The 23548-nt window shown below is 38.1% G+C and overlaps 1 protein-coding gene and 3 non-coding genes across 9 annotated transcripts in view; 3 read left to right on the plus strand and 1 right to left on the minus strand.

Annotated features, from left to right (window-relative positions):
- mgl (low-density lipoprotein receptor-related protein megalin) overlaps window positions 1–23548 on the minus strand; it is a 579665-nt gene that overhangs the window by 75238 nt on the left and 480879 nt on the right. For all 6 annotated transcript variants that reach the window (XM_073975913.1, XM_073975918.1, XM_073975917.1 and 3 more), the window contains 2 exons: window positions 2426–2632; window positions 2194–2325 (listed from right to left, as the gene is read on the minus strand). In XM_073975913.1, the coding sequence (XP_073832014.1) occupies window positions 2194–2325; window positions 2426–2632 (339 nt within the window). The remainder of the gene's footprint in view (window positions 1–2193; window positions 2326–2425; window positions 2633–23548) is intronic.
- LOC141400232 (small nucleolar RNA snR11) lies at window positions 5813–6041 on the plus strand. Its single transcript, XR_012412123.1, has one exon. It is a non-coding gene; the product is annotated as a small nucleolar RNA snR11 (small nucleolar RNA).
- LOC141400234 (small nucleolar RNA snR11) lies at window positions 8210–8438 on the plus strand. The gene has a single exon (XR_012412125.1). It is a non-coding gene; the product is annotated as a small nucleolar RNA snR11 (small nucleolar RNA).
- Window positions 9828–10080, plus strand: LOC141400231 (small nucleolar RNA snR11). Its single transcript, XR_012412122.1, has one exon. It is a non-coding gene; the product is annotated as a small nucleolar RNA snR11 (small nucleolar RNA).

A 23548-nucleotide genomic window follows, 5' to 3' on the forward strand; every position in this document is an offset into this window, starting at 1 on the left:
AGTCGTCTCAATAGACGACCATAAAGTCGTCTAAATAGACGACCTTAAAGTCTTCTCAATAAAGACGACGACCTTAAAGTCGTCTCAATAAAGACGACGACCTTAAAGTCGTCTCAATAAAGACGACGACCTTAAGGTCGTCTCAATAAAGACGACGACCTTAAGGTCGTCTCAATAAGACAACGACAATAAAGACGACGACCTTAAAGTCGTCTCAATACAGACGACGACCTTAAAGTCGTCTCAATAAAGACGACGACCTTAAAGTCGTCTCAATAAAGACGACGACCTTAAAGTCGTCTCAATACAGACGACGACCTTAAAGTCGTCTCAATACAGACGACGACCTTAAAGTCGTCTCAATAAAGACGACGACCTTAACGTCGTCTCAATAGACAACGACCTTAAAGTGATCTCAATAGACGACGACCTTAAAGTCGTCTCAAAATAGAGGACTACCTTAAATTCGCCTCGATAGACGACGACCTTAAAGTCGTCTCAAAAGACGACCTTAAAGTTATCTCAAAAGGTGACCTTAAAGTCGTCTCACTAGACGACCATAAAGTCTTCTCAATAGACGACCTTAAAGTCTTCTCAATAGACGTCCTTTAAGTCGTCTAAACCTACGACCTTAAAGTCGTCTCAATAGACGACTTTAAATTCGTTTTAAAAAACGTCCAAAATAAAAGTTGTCACAATTGACGACCTTGAAGTCGTCTCAATAGACGACTAAAAGTTGTCTCACGTGACGGCCTTACAGTCGCCTCAAGTGACGACCTTAAATTCGTCTCAAGGGCCACCTTAAAGTCGCCTAAAATAGACCAACGTAAAAGTTGTTACAATAGGCGACCTGGAAGTCATTGCAATAAAGGACCTTAAAGTCGTGTCAAGTAATGACATTCAAGTCGTCTCAAGGGACGACCTTAATTTTGTCTCAATAGACCACCTTAATATTGCCTCTTGGAAATATTTTCCTCTCCTAAGATTTATGTTTAATTTTGCTTACAGAACCAACCAATTTGAAATTTTCTCTTATCCCATCAGTGCTGGAATTTTCATTAACGAACTAATTTATGCGACATGTTGTTAAGCTCCAGACATGTGGTGTTTTTTTTTTGAACAGTGTTGGGGTGTTGGGCCTTATAAATTCCGGTACCATCTGGTGCTGTTTACATTGTTAAAATGCAATTTTAAAATCATTCGAAATAAAAAACTCCCTTCCTCTCTCCCACCAAACAACAAAACATGCAAAAAGGCTAACACATTAACCCACATAAGGACAGACAAAGAGACAGTAAGGGCGAAAGAGAGAACATATTGTGCAAAGCGCCGTAAAGGCATTCTGACGTGATGGCATGTAGCTCTAGCTCTATTTTTACACTATATCCTTCCTCTCTACAAATGAAACACTAATTGTTTGTGACATTTTTAACCCTAATGCCATTAATTATTGTCACCATAAATACTTTCATAGAGCGGGTGTGCGGGAGTTTGCCTCTAAAGTGTGGATGTTGTTGCATGGGCTTAGTGCGTTTGGTTTAGTAAACAAGTGTTGGTATTCGGGTGACTGCTTATGTCCTTGTTATTTTTACAACAAAAACCCATGGTGGTTGTAAGTTGTTGGGACACCTATTCTCCTTTAATAGTTCCCTTCACTTTGTACTCTGGGGAATATTTAATGAAAAATAGTTTTTTTTTGGCACAAAAATATTTGCCACAATGTTGGGCATTTCAGTGGGGGAGTTTTAAACAATAAAAAACAACTTCACCATAACAAGGAATTTTCAAGTTTTTCTGTAGCGTTATTGTTGTGTTGTTCTCCCTCCCATAACTAAACTCACAAATTAACTTGGAAAACAGGAAACGGAAACAAAACTTTTTGAAGGGTAGCATGTATTTAAATGTTGTCGAAAGGGGTAATTTATGAACTGGTATAAAGGTCATTCACCTGGAAGAAGTTAGGGATATATTAAAGATAGAGTTATGTCGTTACGCTCTTAAAAATGAAGAACAAATTTTATTCCTAAAACTACTCCTGACGTCTAAGGCGATTTAAAAAATAGTATTTATGAAGCATGTCTTAGGAAAAACTTGTCCGTACAATAGAGGACGTTACATTTCAAATTTATTTGCCATTTAAATTACCGACTTAATTATAAATTAATTGTAAACTGACAAAAACAATTGACTTACTGCACTGTGCTTCATCCGATTTATCTTCACAATCCTCAGTCATATCACAACGGAAATGCGGTGGTATACAATAGGTTTTATTAAATACATATTGGCCGCAATTTATTTGACCGGCCTCACATTCGGGTGGAGCTGCAAGAAAGCAAAATTAAATGAAAGCGAACATTAAATAAAAAATTTAAATCTCAGAAAAAAGATTATGAAAAATAAAAACAAATGAATGTCAACTTACGGCATGATTGCTGTTCATCCTCGCCACCTTCACAGTCCTTCTGATAGTTACATACCCACAGTGATGTTATGCATTTGCCATCATTGCAGCGAAACATACCGGGTGGACATGGCACATTTGGTGGTGTAAAAATGCCACCGCTTATGCTGCTGCCACCAACATTACGTTCATCACTGAAACCGATGCGTCCACCATCGGCTAAGCCACCTGAAATTGGATAGGAAGAAAAACGTTACTATGTGAGTAATTTGTTTATATTTTAAAGTCTGTGTTTTATTTGTTGTTGTTGCAAAAAAGGAAACAATTTTTGTCGAAATATGTGACTGGAATTCTTTGCAAAATTTACATCATGGTTTTTATTTTGTTGTCTTCAAATATGTGTGTGTGTGTGAAAGGATTGTAGTCATGGGAACTTCATAGAGTATGTACAAACTTATATGCAAAGCTGATTGCTTTGGTGATTTATTAAAATGTAAATCCTGGCGGCTGGTTAATGCCCTCGATATAAAGAAAATTTAAATGGAAACAGTGCATTGTGGAGGAAGGAGGAGTAGGAAAAAATTAAATAATTCTAGAGGCGGTCATAAAGGCCGTCTTCATAGACAACCTTAAAGTTGTCTTCATAGACGAGCTTAAAGTCGTCTTCATAGATGACCTTAAAGTCGTCTTCTTAGACGCCTTAAAGTCGTCTTCATGGACGACCTTAAAATCGTCTTCATAGACGACCTTAAAGTCATCTTCAAAGACGACCTTAAAGTCGTCTTCATAGACGACCTTAAAGTCGTCTTCATAGACGACCTTAAAGTCGTCTTCATAGACGACCTTAAAGTCGTCTTCATAGACGACCTTAAAGTCGTCTTCATAGACGACCTTAAAGTCGTCTTCATAAACGACCTTAAAGTCGTCTTCATAGACGACCTTAAAGTCGTCTTCATAGACGACCTTAATGTAGTCATCATATACGACGTTTGAGTCGTTTTCATAGACGTCCTTAAAGTCGTCTTCATAGACGTCCTTACAGTCGCCTTCATAGACGACCTTAAAGTCGTCTTCATAGACGACCTTAAAGTCGTCTTCATAGACGACCTTAATGTAGTCATCATATACGACATTTGAGTCGTTTTCATAGACGTCCTTACAGTCGTCTTCATAGACGACCTTAAAGTCGTCTTCATGGACGACCTTAAAGTCGTCTTCATAGACGACCTTTAACTCGTCGTCATAGACGACCTTAAAGCCGTCTTTATAGACGACCTTAAAGTTGTCTTCATAGACGACCTTAAAGTCGTCTTCATAGATGACCCTTAAGTCGTCTTCATAGACGACCTTAAAGTCGTCTTCATAGACGACCTTAAAGTCGTCTTCATAGACGACCTTAAAGTCGTCTTCATAGACGACCTTAAAGTCGTCTTCATAGACGACCTTAAAGTCGTCTTCATAGACGACCTTAAAGTCGTCTTCATAGACAATTTTTAACTCGTCTTCATAGACGACCTTAAAGTCGTCTTCATATACGACGTTTGAGTCGTTTTCGTAGACGTCCTTAAAGTCGTCTTCATAGACGTCCTTACAGTCGTCTTCATAGACGACCTTAAAGTCGTCTTCATGGACGACCTTAAAGTCGTCTTCATAGAGGACCTTTAACTCGTCTTCATAGACGACCTTAAAGTCGTCTTTATAGACGACCTTAAAGTCGTCTTCATAAACGACCTTAAAGTCGTCTTCATAGACGACCTTAAAGTCGTCTTCATAGACGACCTTAAAGTCGTCTTCATAGACGTCCTTACAGTCGTCTTCATAGACGACCTTAAAGTCGTCTTCATGGACGACCTTAAAGTCGTCTTCATAGAGGACCTTTAACTCGTCTTCATAGACGACCTTAAAGTCGTCTTTATAGACGACCTTAAAGTCGTCTTCATAAACGACCTTAAAGTCGTCTTCATAGACGACCTTAAAGTCGTCTTCATAGACGACCTTAAAGTCGTCTTCATAAACGACCTTAAAGTCGTCTTCATAGACGACCTTAAAGTCGTCTTCATAGACGACCTTAATGTAGTCATCACATACGACATTTGAGTCGTTTTCATAGACGTCCTTACAGTCGTCTTCATAGACGACCTTAAAGTCGTCTTCATGGACGACCTTAAAGTCGTCTTCATAGACGACCTTTAACTCGTCGTCATAGACGACCTTAAAGCCGTCTTTATAGACGACCTTAAAGTTGTCTTCATAGACGACCTTAAAGTCGTCTTCATAGATGACCCTTAAGTCGTCTTCATAGACGACCTTAAAGTCGTCTTCATAGACGACCTTAAAGTCGTCTTCATAGACGACCTTAAAGTCGTCTTCATAGACGACCTTAAAGTCGTCTTCATAGACGACCTTAAAGTCGTCTTCATAGACGACCTTAAAGTCGTCTTCATAGACGACCTTAAAGTCGTCTTCATAGACGACCTTAAAGTCGTCTTCATAGACAATTTTTAACTCGTCTTCATAGACGACCTTAAAGTCGTCTTCATATACGACGTTTGAGTCGTTTTCGTAGACGTCCTTAAAGTCGTCTTCATAGACGTCCTTACAGTCGTCTTCATAGACGACCTTAAAGTCGTCTTCATGGACGACCTTAAAGTCGTCTTCATAGAGGACCTTTAACTCGTCTTCATAGACGACCTTAAAGTCGTCTTTATAGACGACCTTAAAGTTGTCTTCATAGACCTTAAAGTCGTCTTCATAGACGAACTTAAAGTCGTCTTCAAAGACGACCTGAAAGTCGTCTTCATGGACGACCTGAAAGTCGTCTTCATGGACGACCTTAAAGTCGTCTTCATGGACGACCTTAAAGACGTCTTCATAGACGACCCTAAAGTCGTCTTCATAGACGACCTTAAAGTCGTCTTCATGGACGACCTTAAAGTCGTCTTCATAGACGATCTTAAAGTCGTCTTCATAGACGACCTAAAAGTCGTCTTCATAGACGACCTTAAAGTCGTCTTCATAGACGACCTTAAAGACGTCTTCATAGACGACCTTAAAGACGTCTTCATAGACGACCTTAAAGTCGTCTTCATAGACGAAATTAAATACGTCTTCATAGACGACTTTAAAGTCGTCTTCATAGACGACCTTAAATACGTCTTTATAGACGACCTTAAAGTCGTCTTCAAGGAGGACCTTAAAGTCGTCTTCATGGGCGTCTTTAAAGTCGTCGTCATGGACGACTTTAAAGTCGTCTTCATGGACGACCTTAAAGACGTCTTCATGGACGACCTTAAAGTCATCTTGATGGACAACCTTAAAGTCGTCTTCATAGATGAACTTAAAGTCGTCTTCATGGACGACCTTAAAGTCATCTTCATAGATGACCTTAGGGTCGTCTTCATAGATGACCTTAATGTCGTCTTCATGGACTACCTTAAAGTCGTCTTCATAGACGACTTTAAAGTCGTCTTCATAGATGATCTTAAGGTCGTCTTCATAGATGACCTTAAGGTCGTCTTCATAGATGACCTTAAGGTCGTCTTCATAGATGACCTTAAGGTCGTCTTCATAGATGACCTTAAGGTCGTCTTCATAGATGACCTTAAGGTCGTCTTCATAGATGACCTTAAGGTCGTCTTCATAGATGACCTTAAAGTCGTGTTCATAGACGACCTTAAAGTCGCTTCCATAGAAGATCTTAAAGTCGTCTTCATAGACGACCTTAAAGTCGTCTTCATAGACGACCTTAAAGTCGTCTTCATAGACGACCTTAAAGTCGTCTTCATAGACGACCTTAAAGTCGTCTTCATAGACGACCTTAAAGTCGTCTTCATAGACGACCTTAAAGTCGTCTTCATAGACGACCTTAAAGTCGTCTTCATAGACGACCTTAAAGTCGTCTTCATAGACAATTTTTAACTCGTCTTCATAGACGACCTTAAAGTCGTCTTCATATACGACGTTTGAGTCGTTTTCGTAGACGTCCTTAAAGTCGTCTTCATAGACGTCCTTACAGTCGTCTTCATAGACGACCTTAAAGTCGTCTTCATGGACGACCTTAAAGTCGTCTTCATAGAGGACCTTTAACTCGTCTTCATAGACGACCTTAAAGTCGTCTTTATAGACGACCTTAAAGTCGTCTTCATAAACGACCTTAAAGTCGTCTTCATAGACGACCTTAAAGTCGTCTTCATAGACGACCTTAAAGTCGTCTTCATAGACGTCCTTACAGTCGTCTTCATAGACGACCTTAAAGTCGTCTTCATGGACGACCTTAAAGTCGTCTTCATAGAGGACCTTTAACTCGTCTTCATAGACGACCTTAAAGTCGTCTTTATAGACGACCTTAAAGTCGTCTTCATAAACGACCTTAAAGTCGTCTTCATAGACGACCTTAAAGTCGTCTTCATAGACGACCTTAAAGTCGTCTTCATAAACGACCTTAAAGTCGTCTTCATAGACGACCTTAAAGTCGTCTTCATAGACGACCTTAATGTAGTCATCATATACGACATTTGAGTCGTTTTCATAGACGTCCTTACAGTCGTCTTCATAGACGACCTTAAAGTCGTCTTCATGGACGACCTTAAAGTCGTCTTCATAGACGACCTTTAACTCGTCGTCATAGACGACCTTAAAGCCGTCTTTATAGACGACCTTAAAGTTGTCTTCATAGACGACCTTAAAGTCGTCTTCATAGATGACCCTTAAGTCGTCTTCATAGACGACCTTAAAGTCGTCTTCATAGACGACCTTAAAGTCGTCTTCATAGACGACCTTAAAGTCGTCTTCATAGACGACCTTAAAGTCGTCTTCATAGACGACCTTAAAGTCGTCTTCATAGACGACCTTAAAGTCGTCTTCATAGACGACCTTAAAGTCGTCTTCATAGACAATTTTTAACTCGTCTTCATAGACGACCTTAAAGTCGTCTTCATATACGACGTTTGAGTCGTTTTCGTAGACGTCCTTAAAGTCGTCTTCATAGACGTCCTTACAGTCGTCTTCATAGACGACCTTAAAGTCGTCTTCATGGACGACCTTAAAGTCGTCTTCATAGAGGACCTTTAACTCGTCTTCATAGACGACCTTAAAGTCGTCTTTATAGACGACCTTAAAGTTGTCTTCATAGACCTTAAAGTCGTCTTCATAGACGAACTTAAAGTCGTCTTCAAAGACGACCTGAAAGTCGTCTTCATGGACGACCTGAAAGTCGTCTTCATGGACGACCTTAAAGTCGTCTTCATGGACGACCTTAAAGACGTCTTCATAGACGACCCTAAAGTCGTCTTCATAGACGACCTTAAAGTCGTCTTCATGGACGACCTTAAAGTCGTCTTCATAGACGATCTTAAAGTCGTCTTCATAGACGACCTAAAAGTCGTCTTCATAGACGACCTTAAAGTCGTCTTCATAGACGACCTTAAAGACGTCTTCATAGACGACCTTAAAGACGTCTTCATAGACGACCTTAAAGTCGTCTTCATAGACGAAATTAAATACGTCTTCATAGACGACTTTAAAGTCGTCTTCATAGACGACCTTAAATACGTCTTTATAGACGACCTTAAAGTCGTCTTCAAGGAGGACCTTAAAGTCGTCTTCATGGGCGTCTTTAAAGTCGTCGTCATGGACGACTTTAAAGTCGTCTTCATGGACGACCTTAAAGACGTCTTCATGGACGACCTTAAAGTCATCTTGATGGACAACCTTAAAGTCGTCTTCATAGATGAACTTAAAGTCGTCTTCATGGACGACCTTAAAGTCATCTTCATAGATGACCTTAGGGTCGTCTTCATAGATGACCTTAATGTCGTCTTCATGGACTACCTTAAAGTCGTCTTCATAGACGACTTTAAAGTCGTCTTCATAGATGATCTTAAGGTCGTCTTCATAGATGACCTTAAGGTCGTCTTCATAGATGACCTTAAGGTCGTCTTCATAGATGACCTTAAGGTCGTCTTCATAGATGACCTTAAGGTCGTCTTCATAGATGACCTTAAGGTCGTCTTCATAGATGACCTTAAGGTCGTCTTCATAGATGACCTTAAAGTCGTGTTCATAGACGACCTTAAAGTCGCTTCCATAGAAGATCTTAAAGTCGTCTTCATAGACGACCTTAAAGTCGTCTTCATAGACGACCTTAAAGTCGTGACGACCTCAAAGTCGTCTTTATAGACGACCTCAAAGTCGTCTTTATAGACGACCTTAAAGTCGTCTTCATAGATGACCTTAAGGTCGTCTTCATAGATGACCTTAAAGTCGTGTTCATAGACGACCTTAAAGTCGCTTCCATAGAAGATCTTAAAGTCGTCTTCATAGACGATCTTAAAGTCGTCTTCATAGACGACCCTAAAGTCGTCTTCATAGACGACCTTAAAGTCGTTTTCATATATGACCTTAAAGTCGTCTTCATAGACGACCTTAAGGTCGTCTTCATAGATGACCTTAAGGTCGTCTTCATAGATGACCTTAAGGTCGTCTTCATAGATGACCTTAAGGTCGTCTTCATAGATGATCTTAAGGTCGTCTTCATAGATGACCTTAAGGTCGTCTTCATAGATGACCTTAAGGTCGTCTTCATAGATGACCTTAAGGTCGTCTTCATAGATGACCTTAAGGTCGTCTTCATAGATGACCTTAAGGTCGTCTTCATAGATGACCTTAAGGTCGTCTTCATAGATGACCTTAAGGTCGTCTTCATAGATGACCTTAAGGTCGTCTTCATAGATGACCTTAAAGTCGTCTTCATAGACGACCTTAAGGTCGTCTTCATAGATGACCTTAAGGTCGTCTTCATAGATGACCTTAAGGTCGTCTTCATAGATGACCTTAAGGTCGTCTTCATAGATGATCTTAAGGTCGTCTTCATAGATGACCTTAAGGTCGTCTTCATAGATGACCTTATGGTCGTCTTCATAGATGACCTTAAGGTCGTCTTCATAGATGACCTTAAGGTCGTCTTCATAGATGACCTTAAGGTCGTCTTCATAGATGACCTTAAGGTCGTCTTCATAGATGACCTTAAGGTCGTCTTCATAGATGACCTTAAGGTCGTCTTCATAGATGACCTTAAAGTCGTGTTCATAGACGACCTTAAAGTCGCTTCCATAGAAGATCTTAAAGTCGTCTTCATAGACGACCTTAAAGTCGTCTTCATAGACGACCTTAAAGTCGTGACGACCTCAAAGTCGTCTTTATAGACGACCTCAAAGTCGTCTTTATAGACGACCTTAAAGTCGTCTTCATAGATGACCTTAAGGTCGTCTTCATAGATGACCTTAAAGTCGTGTTCATAGACGACCTTAAAGTCGCTTCCATAGAAGATCTTAAAGTCGTCTTCATAGACGACCTTAAAGTCGTCTTCATAGACGACCTTAAAGTCGTCTTCATAGACGACCTTAAAGTCGTCTTCATAGACGACCTTAAAGTCGTCTTCATAGACGACCTCAAAGTCGTCTTCATAGACGACCTTTAAGTCGTCTTCATGGATGACCTTAAGGTCGTCTTCATAGATGGCCTTAAGGTCGTCTTAATAGATGACCTTAAGGTCGTCTTCATAGATGACCTTAAGGTCGTCTTCATAGATGACCTTAAGGTCGTCTTCATAGATGACCTTAAGGTCGTCTTCATAGATGACCTTAAGGTCGTCTTCATAGATGACCTTAAGGTCGTCTTCATAGATGACCTTAAGGTCGTCTTCATAGATGACCTTAAGGTCGTCTTCATAGATGACCTTAAGGTCGTCTTCATAGATGACCTTAAGGTCGTCTTCATAGATGACCTTAAGGTCGTCTTCATAGATGACCTTAAGGTCGTCTTCATAGATGACCTTAAGGTCGTCTTCATAGATGACCTTAAGGTCGTCTTCATAGATGACCTTAAGGTCGTCTTCATAGATGCTCTTAAGGTCGTCTTCATAGATGACCTTAAAGTCGTCTTCATATACGACGTTTAATTCGTCTTCATAGACGACCTTGAAGTCGTCTTCATAGATGACCTTAAGGTCGTCTTCATAGACGACCTTGAAGTCGTCTTCATAGATGACCTTAAGGTCGTCTTCATAGATGACCTTAAGGTCGTCTTCATAGATGACCTTAAGGTCGTCTTCATAGACGACCTTAAAGTCGTCTTCATAGACGACCATAAAGACGTCTTCATAGACGACCTTAAAGTCGTCTTCATAGACGACCTTAAAGTCGTCTTCATAGACGACCTTAAAGTCGTCTTCATAGACGACCTTAAAGTCGTCTTCATATACGACGTTTAATTCGTCTTCATAGACGACCTTGAAGTCGTCTTCATAGATGACCTTAAAGTCGTCTTCTTGGACGACCTTAAAGTCGTCTTCATTGACGACCTTAAAGTCGTCTTCATAGACGACCTTAAAGTCGTCTTCATAGACGACCTTAAAGTCGTCCTCATAGACGACCTTAAAGTCGTCTTCATAGACGACCTGAAAGTCGTCTTCATAGACGACCTTAAAGTCGTCCCCATAGACGATTTTAACGTCGTATCATTGACGACCTTAAAGACGTCTTCATAGACCACCTTAAGCGTCTCTGTAGACGACCTTTAAGTCGTTTAATAGGCGACGTTAAAGTCGAATCTATAGACAAACATAAAGTCGCCTGAATAGAAAACCTTTTAGTAATTTTTCACATTTGTCCACCATAAATTCGTTCCAGAAATGTTTGCTCCACATGCCTTTCCAAGAAGACGGATTGTATCATGCACTGCATGTATACACCACAAATGCGTTTTAAGCTGAAACATGCAACTCTCCCAACAAGTTATCTTGTGATTGTGCAATTGTTTGTTTTGGTATTGGTATCATCATTGTTGTGTTGCCATTGTGAAGGACGATGTGGTTGTGGTTGGATTACTATGGCGCCTCTGCAATCTCTTCAATGGTATTGTAAAACATTATTCCACTGTTGGCGTTGCATCCAGCGGTACAACAAAGTGGGAGTTTTGTTTTGTTTAATTCTCAGCAAAAGACAAAATATGTATATAACGTAGAAAAAAAGGGAATAAAAATACCAAACGAGACAGAACAATCACAGCAAACAGTAAACAAAAGCAACATAGCCAACTGGCAGTGAACCGCCACCACCATGGCCATCATCATAATCACCATCAACAATAATATTATTACCATGGATATGCCACAGAGAGTTTGTGTTACATATCTGTTACACTGTAAAAAAGTTCTATTTTTTGTTTTTTTGTTTACAAGATTTATTCATTGACAGAACAACAGACATAGAGCATTGTGTGACAGAACCCTTGTTTCTTGGATAGTAACTTCCTTTTTTGGGGGGTTTATCATAAAAAAGTAGAAAACTTGTAAATAAAATCAAAGATTGGAAACAAAATTATGTTTCCTTTTTTCTTTTTGACTCGATAGTGAACAAGACAATCTCTTATTTTTTCGTATGTTTCTATTTTGGGAAAAAGCTTTTTTGGTTATTTCTTTTTTATTTGAATTGTTACTTTTTTTTGGCAATTTGTTGTCTTTAGGAGAAGATAACACAATCAGTGAAGGATTGTTTTTCTTTTTCTAAGTTTTATTGTTTTCCTTTCTGTTTTTGTTTCTTTTTTTTTTTTCTTCAGCTAATTCAATACAAATTGTGATCATTTTCAAAGGATTTGGAGACAATTGAGTGAAAAGTATTCGGATAATTGAATTAAATAAATCTGAAAATTACAATAAATTTGTTGGGATACTTTTCGTATTTTATTTGTTTAAAGAAATAATGCCAATGATTAGCAAAGATTAAGAGAAAAACAATCGATTGTAAATAGTGTTTTAAAATGAACAAAATGTCAGGAAAAATTTGAAAAGGAAATTTTATGTCAACAACGTAAACAAAGTTGTAAAAAGCACAAACGCTTTGTAATATAAAATTGTAAAAACAAAAGGTTCTGATTTTTTCTTAGTTGTTTACACTTTATCTTTTCACTCAATAAATAGCCCCAATTTTTATCATCTAAATTAAGCTACCCATCCGTCTAATTCAATAAATACTTCATCCGATTTGAGTCAACTTTCCTAAGCTACTCATCCGCTTGACGTATTCCAGTTCTATTTTTCTGCAATTAGTTTGATATTTAGCATTGGCAAAAACACCTAAAGCGTTTATTTTACGAATTAAACAATTTTTTATCGTTAATTCTATGAACTTTGTTCATTATACTTTGCCATTTCAGTTGCCTTTGAACGTTTCATTTTAAATACTTTTTTTCCGGCCACCATGTTTTTGCCAGGAAACAATACAGAAGATAGCTTTGGGGGAAAAATAAAAACCAAAAATAGAATAAAAAATAATTAAGTTACAGTGTTGTATTTATGAATTAAAAACTAGAGGTAGGGGATGAAAGCCTAATATGAAAAAACAAAATAAAAGAAAAACAAATCCCTCTACAGTTGACGACCCCAGCAAACGTTTTAAGAACCATGATCTTTGCATCTGCAACTGTAATGTTCGCACTCTTTACAGAGAAGGTGCAGTTTACGCATTGGCAGATGTACTTGAAAAGTACAAGGCCGACATTACTGCCATACAGGAAATACGATGGAATGGGAAAGGCGTCACAACAACATCTAAAGGAGACGTACTGTATTATTGCTGCCATGATATAAAGCATGAGTTTGGTTGCGGATTTGTAGTTCGTCGGAGGTTAAAACATATGGTCTCCAGCTTTACAACAGTGACTGAAAGAATAAAAGTAAAATTCGAATTAAAATAAAATTCGAATAAAAATGAAATTCGAATAAATGTAAAATTCTTCAGCATCAGCTTTATTTTGCGCCAAAGCTCCCACTGTAGACAAGGACGAACTGACCAAAGATATATTTTATGAGCGCTTAGAAGAAACATATGACCCTTGTCCTGCCCATGACATTAATATTAGGCGATTTTAATGCCAAAATTGGAAAGAAGGATATCTTTGGCCCAGCAGTCGGGAATTTCAGTCTCCACAGTGATACATCTGACAATGGTATGAGGCTGATAGACTTCGCAGCGGCAAAAACATGGTAGTTAGCAGCACCAGATTTCAACATCTCGACATCCATAAGGGCACCTGGCTGTCTCTAGATTAGAAAACAAAAAATCAAATTGATCATGTTGTGATAGAAGGAAGACATCATCGAGCGTGTTGGATGTGCGTTCGTTCCAAGGAGCAAACATAGACTCGGACCACTACCTTGTTGCAGCAAAGGTACGCATCCGGATAAACGCAGCAAACAAAGTACGAACAGACACAACACGAAAGTTAGAACTCGGTAAGCTGCAATCACAACAGCTAGCCACAGAATATTCCACTCAACTGACCCAACTGCTTAATCAAAGCACTCCTCGTCCCGATAACATATCAGGACAATGGCAAAACATTGCCCACTCCATGGAAACAGCCGCAAAATCAGTACTTGGATACCAGAGACCTCCACCAAGGAATCCATGGTATGACCAGGACCTTCGTGCTGCTACCGAAGAGAAAAATGCGGCTTATAGAGCTACTTTACAATCAGTAGCAACGCGTAGCGCACGAGAGAGATATCGGGAGAAAGGAGAGAGGAGAAACGTATTTTCCACAGGAAAAAGAAAGATGGAAAAGCGGGAGTTTGAAAAAATCGAGATGTACAGGAACCAGAATGAAGTCCGAAAATTCTACCAAAAAGTCAAGCATCAAACTGATGGCTTTGGTACAGGCACATCCTCCTGTAGAGAACAGCAAGGTAATTTGGTAACTGATACAGATAGTGTGCTTAGGATATGGAAAGAACATTTTTCAAAACTGTTGGTATCCAATAGCAGCGAAGACGACGAGGATACCACATACCCAATTCCAGAAGATGGTATTGAATATATAACGCCCATCCAAGATGAGATGAAGACAGCAGGCTGCAGGAGCTGATGGCCTACCAGCCCAGCTGTTCAAAATCGGAGGCGACACACTGATAAGGTGTATTCATCAGCTAGTTAGCTCCACCTGGCAGGAAGAACGAGTACCCGACGATTGGAACCTGAGTATCCTGTGCCCCGTCCACAAGCAGGAGATATGACTTTATGCTCCAACTACAGGGGCATAAGTCTACTCCCTATTGCCTACAAGATCGTGTCAGGCGAACGACTAAAGCCTATGGTCAACGAGATATGCGGCTTTAGACCTGGCAAGTCCACCATTGACCAGATATTAACCCTGCGACATATCCTGGAGAAGACCCAAGAGATGCAGATCGACACCAACCATCCTTTTGTCGATTATAAAGCAGCCTTCCACATTCCGCTGCGTTTAAAGGTATTCCAAGCCATGTCTGAATGTGGTATCCCCGCAAAGCTCATTAGGCTTTGTAAAATGACTCTAACTGACACAAGATCCTCAGTTAAAATAGGAAAGAACCTCTCCGAAGTGTTTTGTACCAAAAGATGTTTCAGGCAAGGATACAGCCTTTCATGGGATCTTTTCAACATCCTGCTGGAAAAGGTTATACGAGAGGCAAACGTCGAAAGAAGAGGCACAATCTACGCCAATAGCCACATGTTACTTGCTTATGCTGATGGGACGATCAGTAGAGAAAGTACCTGATACCTTTAAGAAGGTCGAAAGAGAATCTGGCGGTAAACGGCGAGAAGACCAAGTTGATGGTGTCGACGCGCAATGTGTCCATTGAGCTCGGACCAACTTGGTTCCTATAATTTTGAGGTAGTAAAAGACGTCTACCTCGGCACCGCCGTAAACACAACAAACGACATCAGTTGTGAAATAAAAAGAAGAATTGTGTTGGCCAACAGATGCTACTTTGGTTTAAGTAAGCAGTTTAAAAACAAAGCCACATCTCGTTAAACAAAAATAACGCTTTACAAAACACTGATACTGCCCGTGCTAATGTATGGTTCCGAAGCCTGGGTACTGGGTACCGAAGCAGATAAGGCAGTGCTTGGCGTGTTTGAGATAAAAAATCTTCGAAATATCTACGGACCAATGTGCGTTGACGATGAATATCGACGTCGCATGAACCACGAGCTGTATCTGCTATACAACGACATCAATATAGTTAAACGTATCGAGATGCAACCATTGCGTTAGCTAGGCGGGTTCATCGTCGCTCATTCTTATGTTACATAAGAATGAGCGATGATGAACCCTCTAAAAAGGTTTAAAGGTATAAATACGGGCCACTTGGCGGTGCATGCAGAATTGGCAGGCCAAGGAATAGATGGCGCAAACAAGTGAGAGATGACAAGGCGCTGTATTTCAGAAAGCGAAGCAGTAAGCAGAGAGAAATGGAGATCTTTTCATAGTTCGGCATATGGAACAAATGTTCTCTAATGGGGCAGCTAAGTAGGTAAGTTCAAAACTAGAAAATAATTTTTCGCTTAGCCTCAATAAGTATATTCTTTTTCATGATGGAAGCTCTCAAATAAAACGCATGCTTTTAAGTTAAAAATTGTGGCAAAATTAATAATGAAGATAGAATCCTTAAAATACTTTAAATCGGGTGGTACCGCTATATGGTGGCTATGTGGAAAAATGGACCCATATTGGTTTTGGTTTCATATTCATGTATTGTCATCCAAATCTGAAAAGTGTGCAAAGTTTCAAAGTTCGATTGGTCAACTGCAACTTTGTGGAAAATGATTTACTCTATTTTAACTAAACAGACACCAAAGCAACTTAAATAAAACACTGTAAAAACGGGTTTTTTGTTTGTGCAACGTTAGCTTATGCCAATGTTTCCTTTTATTTCCTTTCTTCTTTTTGACTTTGTTTGCCGCTTAACAATGTTTTAGCCTTCCATAGAAGGGCTGTATGGCAAAAGAATGACTAGAAAAAAATGAACAGAAACAGAGTTTTTTTGTCCTCCTTAACACCAACAAAACTATTCACCTCACAACCTTGGCCTATTGCCGTTTATTTCCGTTTATGCCATATTGTATTTTGCGTTCTATCTGTTTTGGTAATGCTTTCGTTAGAAGGCGCACATTTGGTTGGTTAGATTAATTGTCTAAATTGAGTTGTGGCAATCAGTTTTTTTTGCTGTCAGTATTGTTTTCACCGAAAGTTCTTTTGTTGATTGTCTGAATGAGTTATGACTTTTGTAAAGTTTTTTTTATTCTTTGACTTTCTAGTAGCTTGAAGAAAGAAAGAAATAGAATACACGATTTTTTGTATTGTCATTTTAGTTAATGTTTTGTGATTAGTCTGTTTTATTTTTGAAATGTATTTTTGTAAAAGGCTTAGATTGCTTTTCTCTCTTAGCCTTAATGTATTCATTTTAATTCAATCCCCTAATTGTCAAAAGATTTTTATTACGAGTTGATAATTCATCAAAATTTTGTTTGTAAATGAGATAATTATTTTTTAGTTTTTTAATATATTCTCAGGAAATAAATGTTTTTATGTTTTTGGTCGACCTATTGTAATATTATTAAAATGAAAGCTTGAGGTCAATGTGGAACTAAAAAAAAATAATAAAAGAAATAATAAAGCCAATAAAAATACTAGAAATATTTTAAATGCTTCCTCAGCTTCATTTGTTGTTCCTTAAGCGACAATTTTATTTTACAACTTAAAAGAGTGACACTAATGTGACAACTTTCCCTGCCATATTCTCCCTTTTTTATTAAAAAAACCAAGGATAGTATCAAAATCATTACTGAAATCTAGTCGAGTCATCAATCAAATATAATGATTATAACTATTTATGACAAAGAATATTTTCCTTCACTATTGTCATAAAAAATGTTTTCATTATTCTGCAATATTGTAAACGATGCGCCATGATCATAACAAAAAATTCTGAATAGAAGATTAACGATTTTATTATTAAACTTCAACCACAAAAAAAAAAAAAAAGATGTACACAAAAGCGACATTTGTGGGTGTCATCTGTGGCACTATGGATTTTTGAGAAGAAAAAAATGTCTCTTAACAATAGAATAGGCAGAGTGTATATTTTATTAGAATTTATTGAATCAGAAGGGACAAAGAAAGCCTTTTTTCATCTCAGAATTAGAGCCCAATACTCCACTTCGGGAAGATCAAATGAAAATTGCATTGATTTCGGGATAATCAGTGTCCAAATCGAGATTTATTTAAAGTTGAATGTTTAATTAAAATTTATTGAATGCCAATTTTAATTCAACACGAATTTTAATTCAACATTAAATCTTTTAAAAACCACCATAAGTTTCTCGATTTTTATTTTATGGTTTAATTTTTTTTTTTGCTTTAAAGAAGTCAACCATTTTCATCAGATTTCCCTTAAATTGCAAAAAAAAAAAAACACATTTCAGGCAAATATCCTTCCGCATAAAGCTTTAGTAATTAAATTATTAAAATGCTCCTATGTTTATTTTACCATGAGTTGTATGCCAACAAAATTCTCTGCTGCTTATAATTGTAAACAACAAAATAGCAAATATAAGCAGAGATAACACAAATATTGGTTTGTAACGATTTTCATATTTCACATTTCAATAATATTTATATAAATTAATATTTATATTTATACTTTATATAAAAATACAAAATATTTATAAAAATACTAATAAATTTTTTGAAACTAAATTAAGCATTTATTTCAGGTGTAATTGAATTAAATTGAATTTAGAAAACATGGTTGCGTATCAGGGTTGTCATTACTTATTCGACATATAAGCCATGATAATGAAATGGCAATACATTTGATAGAGCTTTGTTTTCCTATTACCAAATTTATTGAAAATCAGTCTTACAACAAATCAGGTTGGCTTACTGTTGGAACAATATAAATAAACATGTGTCTTTTCGCCTCCTTTTTGACATCCGATTAAATTGCTGCAGGAACACTGCTAGCACTTGTCTAATTGATCATAATTGTTTAACAATAGAACTGTGTGCATGTACATATAAAGCCCAAAAAAATACAATATTAAAAACGGGCATAATCAGTGAGAGCGATGCATCAATATCAAGAGAATATTGTGGGGATCTCTGAACCATTGAATTCTCCAGGTTTTCTGCCGTTTCTATAAAGTTAAGGGCCCCTCTCATGTGGAACTTATCTATCCGTTCAATGCCCGCCTTGTCGTAAATGGCCCTACATGTAGGTCGTTTATATGTCCCATCTTCCGTTATAGTTGGCCACATACCCAAGCAATACGTCAGGATTGACCTCTCCCATCTCCTAAGCCTTTCCATTTGGCTCGACGATATAAAGAACCATTCCGGGAAGGCATAGGAGACTACTACGGGTCTTATAATCTGTTTGTATATCAGAAGTTTGATTCTATTTGATAAGCCACCATTGTGACGTAGGATCCCTTGATACCGAAAGCAAATTTTGTTGGCCCTACTAAGGATAAAATCAACGTGTCTTATGAATTCAAAATTTTCGAAAAATATGACACCAAGGATACTGATATAACTTCATCTCCGATTTTTAAATTTGGCCGATAGGACCTAAAGTTAGGGTACACAACTTTCGATATACCCCTGAAAACAATCGCTTGAGGTCCCACATAGTAAAATACCTATGTAATGTCTCAAGGTAAACGTTAAACGTTGCTCTGGGGCCTGACATCGTCAGCATACGACAGTAACAAGCCCCCTTGAGGAGGCTCGGTCATGTCACTTACGAAAATATTGTAGAGCAGGGGGCCTAAAAGTGACCCCTGAGGTAACCCTGCTTGAATTCACCTGCGGCTTGACAGCCGATCGCTCACTTTTGCTTTAAAGTGTCTGTCCTGTAGGAAGCTTGCCACCAGTCTGCAAGTTTGCTGATCGAATCCATAATGTTTTAATTTATATAGAATTCCCGAGTGCCAGACCGAGTCAAAGGCTTTAGCAACGTCAAGGCTTACAGCTATTGTAGCATATTTCTTTTCGAAGCCCTTCACAATATATGTCGAAAAGACAGATAAGGCGTCAGACGTTGAGTGCCCCCATCTGAATTTGAATTGGCTACCTTTAAGCACCCTTTTGTCCTCGACCAGAATTCTTAAACGCTTCAATATGAAATATTCGTATAATTTACCAAAAGCCGAGAGCAGAGAAATGGGCCGATAGCTCCCACATTCATCAGACGGTGCTCCCCGTTTCAGTATTGGCACAACCATGGCCTCTTTCCATGCTTTAGGGAAGTAACCCAAGTTGAAGCAATGATTAAAGAGGATGGAAAAGAATCCAAAAATCACCGATACGGCATTTTTCAATGCGATATGTGGGATTCCGCCCAACCCACTGGATTTTTCGTTCGACCTGTGGGCAATTGCTTTGCTTATGCAGCTGGGTTTGATGAAACCTGCTACCTTCCACTTTTCGACGCTCTCAACTGTTGAACCATCTGCTCTAAACGCATCGCAGAATGTTTCCAATGGTGTCCTATCACCTAATCCCTAGACAGCTAGACTAATCGAGCTATGGAAAGACAGGTCCACGTGCTCATTCATGGGTCGTAACATACCTTGGACGTAATCGGCTAATACGTCTGCCTTCACACCATCATCACTTATACGCTCACCACCAGCATTCTTCGAGACCCCTATTGGCTCTTTGGAGGAGACCTGCAGCTACTTTAACTTGCCCAAAGGTTTTATTATTAACGGTTGTACCCTCTAAGAACGTTCCTTGGTAACGTTCCAGTTCATATATTTGTATGGCATCATCTATGATCCTATCCATATTACGTATATCAGCTCTTAGAACCGAGAATCTTGCGGGATCCATTGACCCACGTAAAGTACGCGTAATTCTTCTTCTTTCACGTATGAACCCCAAAATCCTGGGAGGTAGGTCTCCTAACGTCTTATTACGTGGCCTTATTTCATAGAGAAAAGTACTGGATGGATGAATTGGCTCTATATATAAAGGGAGACTATATAGACGATGTTAAGGAAATCTTTTTTTAGACGAGAAGGAGTCTATACAGACGAGCTGAATGGAGTCTTTATAGCATGCTGAAGAGAGTCTTTATAGACGAGCTTAAGGAAGTCTTTATAGACGAGCTGAAGGTTGTGTTTATAGACGAGCTGAAGGGAGCCGTTACAGGCAAACTGAAGGGAGTATTTATGGACGAGCTGAAGGTCGAGCTGAAGGGTGTCTTTGTAAACGAGCTGAAGGGAGTCTTTAATGGCAAACTGAAGTGAGTACTTATAGACGAGCCTAAGAGTGTCTTTATAGGCGAGATGAAGGAAATCGTTATAGACGAGATGATGCGAGTCTTTATAGAAGAGCTGTGGGGAGTCTTTATAGACGAGCTGAAGGGAGTCTTTATAGACGTGTTGATGGGAGCCTTATAGAAGAGCCCTAAGCAGTCTTTTAGAAGAGCGGTGGAGAGTTTTTATAGACGAGCTGTATTGAATCTTTATATACGAGCTTTAGAGAGTCTTTATAGACGATCAAAAGGAAATATTTATAGACGTACAAAAAATACTTTACAGACACACTGAAACAAACAAACTGAAGGAAGGAATTTATAGACGAGCTAATAATATGCAAGTAGCTATGGTGGCGTATAAGTGTTGTTATTACTTATTCGACGTGCTGACCGTTATAATAAACTGAAAGTATATTTACTAGAGAGAAGGGGTTTGGAAATAAAATTGTCCCATATTTATATATTTCAAGAATTTGTGGTTTCTACCTTCAATAAAACAATACCAACAAATACAAGAGAATAATAAATAAATTCTTGGAATTTTCGAAAAATTTTGTGCTGTACTCTTAGTTGTTGTTGTAGGAAATTTTTGGAATAACAAATAATAGCAAACATGTATATTTATACCCTCAGCATTTATGCTAATGTGCCTCATCAAAATAATGGTTTTAGACCCCGTGTAATTTTGGACGAAATCTGTTTCAGACAATCTGGAGTTGATTTAGCCATGTCCGTCTGTCTTTCTGTCTGGCTGGAGCGCACGATAACTCTCTAACGGATAAACCGATTCGGTCCAAAATTTGGCTTTCGTAATATTTTGTCCAAACATAGTTTAAGTTCAAAGATGGGTTATATCGGTCCACTCCTCCCGGTAACTCCCCACAAAAGTTCGAAAATGTTCCGAAAATTTGTGGGTACGATAACTCTTGAAAGGAGTAGCCGATTTGGTTCATACTTTGCACTTGGTAAAATGTCTACCAAACTTAGATAAGGTTCCAATATGGACTCAATCGGTCCACTCCTTCGGGTACCTCCCACACAAAATTTCGGAAAAGTTCAGTTTAGGGTCTGCTCTCGAATCGCTTTGATTTTTGTACTAACAACTTCTGTTCACTGTCCTCTATACGACAGTACATGTTTCATGAACATATACTTCCTGCGAAAATTCAAAGATGTTCGGAAAAATTTTTCGTACGGTAACTTTTGAAGAGAGTGGCCGAATAGGTCCATACTTTACACATCCTAATATATCTACCAAATATAGATCAGGTCCGAATGTGGACTATTTTTGTCCACTCCTTCGGGTACCTCCCACACAAAATTATGTACAAATTTACTTTAAGACCTGTTCCCTTATTACTTTGATTTTTGTCGAAGAAACTTGTATTCGCTGCCTCAATTACGACAGAAAAAGTTTTTTCAGGGGCAAGTCCATACTTCTTGAGAAAACAGCCCGAAAGTTGTAAAAAACCCCTATGGCACCATATGCAGTGGCTGGAGAGCTCGAACAGAATACTGCGTTCTTCCACACTTTGGATATCGTAATATTTTTTCGAATATTAGATGAAGGTAGTGCTTTTAGGTCCACTCCTTCCGGTATCTCCTCCGCAAAAGTTCGAAAATATTCGCTAGAATGCTACACACGATATGTCGTAACAACCGATTTGGTCCAAAATTTGGATCTCTAAATATTGTCGAAACTTAGTTTATGTTCAAATTTGGGCTCTATCTGTCCTATCCTTGGGGTACCACCCAAACAAAGGTCTGTTGAAAAAATTCTTTGAACATTTTTACCGAAGGTTTTCCTAGTGGATATTATGTTTTTCGTTGGCTAGTAGGTAAAAAGCCCTATCTATCGATATCCCCGCAAATTTTTAAGCTTTAAATCCTGTCCATATTTTTGTCGGTTCATACGCCCACAATTTTGAAAACCACCTATATACATATTTTTTTTTTTCTTTGGGAAAAATTTATTTCAATCCACATATGCTGAGGGTATATCTCTGTCGGTATAGCCTACTGATACTTTTTTACTTGTTTTAGTTAAAATCGAAATATTGACATTGACAGTTCACAATTTTTAAAACAATTGATTTTTTATAATTCCGTTTCGCTTAAGTACAAGATTATTAGTTTCCGAATGATCCCACAAAAGCAGACGCTGATCGGTTTATTCATTTTCGAGCTACAGTGGCACCGCAAACTGCTTTAGTAAAAACAATGTTTCGTAGGCGGTCATTTGTCAGAACAATGTGTAATATTTTTCAAAAAAAAATAATAAATAAATAAATAAATAAATTAAAAAAATCCTAAATAGTTCGTAAAACAAAAACTAATACAAAATAAAAGGTTTTTATGTTTACCCTTAGGAAATGTTCTTCGTTTTAGTTAGACATTGATTTCTATGTTAATTGTACATGAGAGTGTATTTTACACTAGTGTGGCGCATACATGTTGTCATTACTTATTCGACTAATTTGCCAGAAAAATCAAGTGAAAATGTGTGTTTATCACATACTAGTTTTTGTAGTTTCCGGCAATTCCTGTGCAGAATGAATGCCTATAATACTTCTTAATCCAAATTAGGCAATTCCTTTCCAAGTTAATAATCACGAAAATCTATATGGAACTATGGTGGCGTATAAGTGTTGTTATTACTTATTCGACCCATGAACCAAAACAATAAATTAAATATGGATTTGACTGATAGATAGATTGATAGATAGATAGATAGATAGATAGATAGATAGATAGATAGATAGATAGATAGATAGATAGATAGATAGATAGATAGATAGATAGATAGATAGATAGATAGATAGATAGATAGATAGATAGATAGATAGATAGATAGATAGATAGATAGATAGATAGATAGATAGATAGATAGATAGATAGATAGATAGATAGATAGATAGATAGATAGATAGATAGATAGATAGATAGATAGATAGATAGATAGATAGATAGATAGATAGATAGATAGATAGATAGAT

This window comes from Musca autumnalis, unplaced genomic scaffold (genome assembly GCF_047663935.1).
Source record: "Musca autumnalis isolate F117 unplaced genomic scaffold, ASM4766393v1 scaffold_3, whole genome shotgun sequence".
Lineage (NCBI taxonomy): Eukaryota > Metazoa > Arthropoda > Insecta > Diptera > Muscidae > Musca > Musca autumnalis.